General features: G+C 34.0%; 1 protein-coding gene across 1 annotated transcript in view; it reads right to left on the reverse strand.

The window, feature by feature from the left end:
• Positions 1 to 4,645: 4,645 nt before the first annotated feature.
• The window catches only part of Smp_134450 (hypothetical protein), a gene marked incomplete at both ends in the record, with an annotated part of 22,910 nt that continues 18,509 nt past the window's right edge, over positions 4,646 to 9,046 (reverse strand). The window contains 2 exons of the mRNA XM_018800137.1: positions 4,646 to 4,678; positions 8,030 to 8,222. Coding sequence (XP_018653981.1) covers positions 4,646 to 4,678; positions 8,030 to 8,222 — 226 coding nt within the window. The remainder of the gene's footprint in view (positions 4,679 to 8,029; positions 8,223 to 9,046) is intronic.

The raw sequence follows: 9,046 nt of genomic DNA on the forward strand, positions 1-9,046 counted from the left end.
TTAGCATTAATCGACTGTACCATTTGCGTTGGGTTACCACGGCTAATTATTCAGATCATTAAACAATTTTTGTCAGCCTAAATCCATTAGTTATATGATAAGTTAAGATAACTCATGTAAATAGTTAAACGGAAAATCATTTTCACCTTATGAATTTTCAAGTTTATCAGTTTTTAGGTACAATAATTACCATTGTAATTAGAAATTTATATCTATTGACAATACACTGATCATTATAGCCAATAAATAGTTATCAATTTAGTCTAGTTTCCTTTGGATGACATGTAAAATCATTCCATCTAAATAGAAATTGTACGGGTACATTTTTTTAAAAACAATTTTCCCTTTTCAGGATAACTGAACAAACTAAGTTCTATTTCTATGTGATTAATAAAAGAATTGATTCAACCTGTCATTTCAGTATCTTTAACCAATCAGTAGTATCATATGACAGTCGAATAGGATTGATGTGGCACTTTTTCAAGTTCAAATTCTATACTACAAGACAATTGAGTCATCTGAGAATTCAAATAAAATTTCGAATTTCGGCATCCGATCAAAACAGTTTATGTCAGATGGATTTCAACCATAATCAGATTACAACAATGTACTATTTACAGCCAATTAACAAATTCATAAAGGCTACACAAAGTGTGCTCCTAATTAAATAAGCACACATTTTAAAATACAGGTTAACCTATCACTTATATTTCGATAATGCAATGAGAAGACGAAGTTTATCGGAATTATGTGATATATTAGCGCAATACATTTCGAACAATCTGATCACACATATACTATCACTTATAATAAATAAATGAAATGACGTGACAGTGATTTATTCAGACCTGTTTTTGATTGATCACCTAATATTCTTTGATTGTTCCGTTGTACTATTTAAACTTGGATTAATGTTAATTTGGTTATTTATTCTCTGAAGAAGTGGCTTACACTGAGTCACGAAACGTCAGAAAATCTAATTTTTCTACTCATTGGGATATTACAAATATATAATTTATTTAAAACAATCTACCCAATGCTCAATTTATTCAAAATTATCAAATCAAGACTTGGTAATGATACCTATCACTTATAATCAAATATTTACAATCATGCTCCAAATTTTTATCAATAGGGGTTATGAATCTCAATCGTCGTGACAATAATTTCAGGTAAGGTGTGTGAATTACAACTAAAAACTTTTTAAAATGTGACCAAGAACATATCAAGGAACAGTTATCAATATCGCACTACTAGAATCTCGTCTAACAGCATATTTTTATCATGTAATGTAACAAAAAGTTTATTCATATATTCGAATTCATCTGTTACCATTATTACTTGTCATCTCAAAACGATAAGCATCGAATTTCAGTTGTGGAGAAGGTCGTTTGTTTATTTGAATGCTTGATTATATACATCATTCAAATATTTTCAATTATCAATAAAACTAATCACACATAGACAGTTGTACATGATGTCATATTACATAAAACCATATTCCTTTCATTTGACTTATTGAATTTATACCACTAAAAAAGGAGATTTTAGAAGTTCAATAATACTTGGCAGCTTGCTTAAATATCTGGGCTACCGATTCTTCCCACCATCTAAATATTTCACTAGGTTAATTTTTTGTTCATTTTAGCACACTAATTATGTCTATTAAATGCACAACTTATTCAAGCGTGCACATAAATGTTTATAACCCATCTCTTTACAAGGTACTAAAAAGCACACCTGGAGACACCTCAGTGGCCGGCATTGAAAATAATGAACGTTAATCAGGTGTCGATGCGTGATCTGCTAACTTTCAACCTCCGATCACTAATTGGTAAGGTGGGTTATCTTCGGTCCGTACTAGGTCCAAACATGTATCATAAGCGTGGTGTCATCACAATTCAAGAATACTAGTTAAAACATTTACAAGACGATTGTTTAGTATCACTACATGGTTTCAATATTTATTATCGGGACAGATCAAACAATAAGGAAAAGTGTGGTGACGGTGTAGTTACATTTGTAAACGTGGACTGATGTAGATCCAATTTCGCATGTTTTAAGTTTTCAAACGACTTTATCGACTCATTTGCATTGGTTGTTTGAATCTTCCCATTGATTTTTAAGACTGTAATTGATCAGCAACCATCAATCTCAATTTTATCGACAGTTTAACTTTAAGATGTCATCCAAAACACTTGAGCAGGTGCAGTTATGTTTATGTTATCAACATTTATGTGACTTCGGACTGCATTTCATATGCATCATCTGTTTTCAATGATGAATTCACTGAAATTCCTGTTACTCGCTTCAATAATTCGCTATCAGTTATAAGTGGTAATTTTAGTTCTAGTGAATATAGCTTTCTTTCATCTTGAGGTTACCAAAATGTAGTCGATTTTCCCACTCATCCGGATGTGCATTTATACTTAGTTCTCATTAACGATTTAGTAATATGTGTTCTGCCTAAAGTATATGGTAAGCTTGGGTATAGTACACTCTTACACCAGATGGAAAAAGTAAAAAATAAAAACTATTCAGAGGAGAATATCCAATATCTGAAAAACATTTCGTAAGACAAGCTGGGATTTATTTACAAATGACTATTTTGAAAACATCGTTGATGTTGCCACTTGTTATCTTAAATCCTGTTTTGATATTTGTTATCTCACTGAAACTAATTTTGTATGTTTTGACCGACTTACATTACCATAACTAAAAAGATTTCGGAGGGAAGAATGAAAAGTGTATGGGGATAAAAATACTACTGAAGTTCGAAAGTTAAATGGTTTAATAAACCAAGAAATTACACGTCTGAATTCGATGTTCACTCAGATACTCCTATCTTGTAAAAACTCTTCTACTATGCAGAAACTATTTAAAAAGCTTACAGCTGGGAGACGCATTAGTGAAAGTGCTCAACTGGATTTTTGTGATGTAAATAAACAATTTGCAGGTCGATCATCTGATGTCATTTTTCCATAAGTTAAAGGAAGAGTTGTATTTGAATTTTTACTGAAACTGGCTTTCGGAAATATCTCCCTTCGGTTAACTAGTCCCACTGTTTAGGATCTGAACCAAACAGTTTTTTAAAAATATACTGATGTTATATGTCATCCATTCACGACCACTTTTAGTGAATTCTTTTAAACTAATTTTATACCAAAAATATGGAGAGAGATAAAGATGATCCCGATACCAAAGAAGGTATCTGGCGATAAGAGTGAAAAAAAAGACCTAAAGCAATAACTTTACCTTTTCTTAAAACGGTGGGAAAACTAATGCTACTTCAATATGCATTAAAGGAGTAAACTGATCAATATGAGTTTGAGTAAAAGTCAAAGAGAAATACTTAGAATGCTGCTGTTCTACATCATAATATAATTTTCGGTTTGTAAAAGGGTAAGAAGTATGTTTGATGCGTATTTCAAGACTATACCTCTACCTGTAACTTTGTTTCAAAACTACTACTATCAAACAAGTTTGCCAGAGTTAACAATGACAGCTGGATAACCAAGTATGTGTGTTCTTACCTCTCCGGAGGGAAGTATTCTACGTCTTTACTATATCAAAAAGGTGTGCCACAAGGATCTATTTTTCCGTTTTCTCAATTTTTTATACGTAATCTGTCATATCCTACAGAAAACACTTCTGTTAAGTATGCGGATAATCTAATAGGACATATAGCAATTTCTGATTCTTCAAATCTCCTCGAAATGAATGCGTTCTTGTCGCTCTATGAGTGATGGTTTCCTGAGAGTGGTCTCATATTTAATCCTTCTAAAGGTAGAATTGTTAATTTGAGCCTAAGGCATGAATAATACTGAAACATCTAGTTGAAATCCCATGGAGTTTGTATTATTGATAACTCCGTAATAAAAAGTGTCGAAGGTCATCTATCTTAATATAGTGTTTCCATCTGATCTCTTTTGATCGTCTCGTGTTTTATTGATTAAAATAACGTTTTTCGTTTGACTTAATGTATAAGGAGACCACATGCTTTTGGAATTATTCTATATTTATTGTTACGATTTATAAACTCTTGTATATAACCTACTGGTCTTTACTGTTCCCCATTATTCTTTCCCGGACATTTAAAAAAGGTTTTTACTGCGTTGCAGGGAGTGGTGAAGGCAGTTAATAAGGTGTATGGTGAATCTTTAGAGGTCATTAGGAATATGTTTGTAGATAGACATTATAAATCTTGGAAACTCTTGGTAAGCGTTATCTTATTAGATACTAACCATTCCTTCACTTATATCTTTCTCTTTGTACATCCTCTAGTAAAACGAGGTGTCAATAGATTAGGATCCACACAGGCGAGAAAAGGCTTTACAGTCATTATCGTTTAATCTCTTTAACTTATCACTCTAATATCAACCTTTTATTTATTTTGATGTAAGATGTAGAAATTCGACGAATTCAGATTCACGACACGTTCTCAGTTGAATACGACCGACCGACTGTAATTTTACGAATATTAGATTATATTATTATTCCATCTCGAGAAAAAATGAATTATTAGTTTTTTAAGTAACTTGAGTCTGGATTTATATTTCGAATATTTAATTACCGTGAAAAATCAACCATCAACATTTTTACTAACTTACTGAATATAAGAAACTGTGAAGAATAGTTTTAGCTGTTAATGAAGATTTAATGTAGGTCGAATTCTTGCCTGTAATTAATGAAAGTTATTAATTAATTAGATGGAATAATAAGTTCATAAGTAAGTCAAGTTCCAATGAGAAAAAACATCATATTGAACATAATCTAATCTTATTACATTCATTGATAATGGTTGTTTGATGTTAAGATTGCGTTTGGAACGAAACGCGCCTCCTGGATTTCACTGCTTGCCATCATCCATCTCTGTTTAGTCCTATTTTGGTTTATAACTATTGATTCCAGTTAATATAATAGGCATTTTCTAAATGACAGTTTTATTCATAAAATGAGGATAAATGGTATTATTTAGGGATTTAGAAATGTCATTTTGAGAAAAGCATACGTTATGGTACACAAATTTAATGCTAAAATTATTCTATGAAAGTTTGTTTTACGACCTAAGCTAGCTATTAATAGGCCTGATTTCAGGTTTAAGACTATTAAAGTGACCTGACAATAAGAATTTATACAATTCTATGCATTAAATAGTACTTTATTAAATAGTCCATAATTTTCTGAACAGTCCAAATGTTACATATTTGTTGTATATTATTCGAATCTTAATTTCATTCTATCACTGAGAGTCCAATATTAGTGAAATTATAGACACCACATCTCTTGTACAAAAAAAAAACCACTTGTCAAACATGATTCAATTCAACTGTAAAAAGGCTAATAATACATTTATTTTAAATAAATAAAATCATGCAGTGTTACTACAGCTAATAATTATTCGGGGTACGAAACCCATGGATTTTGTTTTTAAAAGGATACAATATGGAATAATCGACTATCGAGTTAGGACTCCATGATAAAAGAGAGGGAAGTAAAAAAGTATTCAGTCAACGGATGAGATAGATTGAATGATCATAAAGTCAATGGTAAATAACTGTGAATTGTGAAGTCAAATAAATTGTGCTTACTTACTTACTTACGCCTGTTACTCCCAATGGAGGAGCGTAGGCCGCCGACCAGCATTCTCCAACTCACTCTGTCATGAGCCTTCCTTTCTAATTCTATCCAACTTTTGTTCATTCTTCTCATGTTTGTCTCTATTTCTCGGCGTAATGTGTTCTTTGGTCTTCCTCTTTCCCTTCGGCCTTGAGGATTCCATGTGAGAGCTTGTCCTGTGACGCAGTTGGCTGCTTTCCTCAATTTGTGTCATATCCACTTCCAACCCTTTTTCCTGATTTCTTCCTCCACTGAAATCTGGTTTGTTCTCTCCCATAGTAGTTTGTTGTTGATAGTGCCTGGCCAACGGATCCGAAGTATTTTGCGTAGACAACTGTTAATAAACACTTGTATCTTCTAGATGATGGCTTCCGTAGTTCTCCAACTTTCCACTCCATACAATAGAACTGTCTTGACATTTGTATTGAAAATTCTGATCTTGGTGTTGGTTGACAATTGTTTTGAGTTCCAGATGTTCTTCAATTGTAAATATGCTGCTCTTGCTTTGCCGATCTGCGCCTTCACATCTACATCAGATCCACCGTGTTCATCAACGATGCTGCCCAGATATGTCAAGGTTTTCACATCCTCCAAAGTTTCTCCGTTAAGTGTGATTCGACTGATGCATGTTGTGTTGTATCGGAGAATCTTGCTTTTCCCTTTGTCTATATTGAGACCTACTGCTGTTGAGGCTGCTGTTGCTACACTGGTCATTTTCTCCTGCATTTGTTGTTGCGTGTGTGATAGAAGAGCCAGATCATTTGCGAAGTGTAAATTGTCCAGCTGCATCCTAGCTGTTCATTGTATCTCGTGCTTCCCTCCAGATGTTGACGTCTTCATAATGCAGTCGATCACCAGGAGAAAGAGAAAGGGTGAGAGTAAGCAACCTTGTCTGACACCGCTCTTTACCTCGAACGAGTCAGTGAGTTGCCCTCCATGCACCATCTTGCTAGTTTAATCCATCATAGGAACTCGGTATGATATTGACTATCTTATCAGGCACGCCGTAGTATCGAAGAAGCCTCCACAGTGTTGTCCTGTCCACGGTATCAAATGCTTTCTCGCAGTCAATGAAGTTGGTGTAGAGTGATGAATTCCATTTAATTGATTGTTCCACAATGATCCGTAGAGTTGTGATTTGGTCATTCACATGTAATTAGATAGATGGAATCCAGCTTGTTGGTCTCGAAGTTGAGCGTCTACTGAGTCTTTCATCTGGTTCAGCAACACCCTGTTGAGAACTTTTCTTGTTGCTGGCAGTAGTGTGATGCTTCAGTAGTTATCACACTTGCCGAGACAATAAATTTTGCATTGACATTAAATTCTACTGGCTTTTAGTTTAGTAGTTTGTACATATCGTTCATACCTCCAAACCTAAACTTATTGGTTCAATTATGTGTGGAACCATGTGTGCTGTTGAGGATACTTCAGGTAGTCAGTTATATGCAACGCAGAACCTGACATATATATGCATCGGCCCAAGTTACTACACCTTATCATCTCTTGCTGTACAAAAGATTAGACATAGACAATATGGTTTTGAAAGAAAGAATGAATGAGCGGATCAGAAAAATGTAAGATAATCTCAGGTTTCAACAAACAAGAGGAGATAGTGAATTTATTTGAACCATTCTGACTAATTCTTAAGTATATCATCTCAAGTCTTCAACGACCGGTCTTAGAAATAGAGCTGATCCTAACCTAGTACTCTGCAACTATTAACATGGCTGTCTCATTATCGATGGCTTCATGAAATAATTCCATTTTCTGTTTTGACCGCTCTTAGTTTTCTTTCGACCTGTTTCTCGACCGGCAAGTATAGCTTGTCGAGCTAGAAGGTATTTAGGTATACATAATACATGTTCCAACTACCTCAGCTGATGAAGATTCACAACTTGATCAGCCTATTTAGCGGCTCGTTAGTGCCCTGTGCCTAACCACAACACTCGGCTGTCCAACGAAACATGACCGATGCTTCGAAGTCACCTATGTTCAAAAACCAGAAGCCTACGCTTATCTATTACTATGTTTCACAGCCATAAAGTGGTACTGAGTGGGTTGTCAAGCAGCACACACGTCCTTTATTTGACAGACTGACATCTCGCCTCAGCCACAATTGATTCATGCTAATAAAGCCAAACTGTGCTTTCTGAATTCATTCCAAGAACGACTGACTTTCGCAGACTAAGTATTTTATGCATTCCTAGATAGACTTGTTTGTAATTGAAACAAGGTTCTGGGTGGAAAATACAATGATTATAAGCCGATTAATTTCATATACCTCTTAATTTATCCGGAATAAAACAAAGTAAGAAACTGTGTCCAATAATTAGTAATTAATTTGATTAACACGAGGTTCTATAAAATCTAATTATTTGATAGTATTAAAATGAAAACATAAATAACTCACAGGAAAATCGGTTCTTTTAGTTTGATTCTCACACCCAAGAGTATGCAACTGATGATTATCATATAAAGAATGGCACACACTGTCATAATCCATCGAATTTCGAATACTGTCCATAGTGTTTCGATTTATATCCTTACTACTACTAGCACCACCGACATTTGTGTTATTATTTAATCTCGGTAAGCTAGAACAACTAATAGAATATATCAAAGAATTTGTGACAAAAACTAGTGAGTTATTTAAGTTCAGTAAAACTTTTAGGTAGTGATTATGTTACATGGAATCATTATTAAACATTCATAGCAAACTTATTTCAAATAGCTGAGTAACCAAATCAGTCAGCTGTTTAAAAAAACATTTTTTTAGTTACTTTTCTGATAAATTTCGATAGTATGATGAATATTGAAAGAATAATGATCGGTTTAAGTATTATCGAAATATGTGCTCAATATGTTCAAGTGCACACTATTTCATGCCCAAACATTTACGGATATAGCATGGTGGAAACAAATTATCTCTGACCGTGAACACTCTCGAACTTGAATCTAAACTGGCAATAGTGTGGTTACTGTAGTTCACTATTACTGAGAAAGAAACCGCTACATAGTTTACTGACTTTCACATCCATATAAAAACAGTAGTGATAACGGATTATACCATTTCTAAAATGAAAACACAATTATATAATGGGAATTTTTCAGCAATTTCTAAAATTACTAATGTTATTGGGTAGCAGGTTTAAGATGTGTAAAAGGGGAAGTGGTAGACAGCTATTTCTTAATGCGGGGGTGGGTGTTATTCTTTTTGAATGATAGGGTTTTGTATACGAGTTTTTATTCACATCCTCCCCCGCAATAATAAATAGCTGTTCACTCCTCCCTTTTTTGTGTGGCAGTTCACGCTACACTGAAGCCTAAATACCTTCAGTCTAGCGTGAACTGCCACACAAAAAAGGGAGGAGTGAACAGCTATTTATTATTGACGGGGGAGGATGTGAATAAAAACTCGTAAACAAAA

Source organism: Schistosoma mansoni, chromosome W (genome assembly GCF_000237925.1).
Source record: "Schistosoma mansoni strain Puerto Rico chromosome W, complete genome".
In the NCBI taxonomy this organism is placed as follows: Eukaryota; Metazoa; Platyhelminthes; class Trematoda; order Strigeidida; family Schistosomatidae; genus Schistosoma; species Schistosoma mansoni.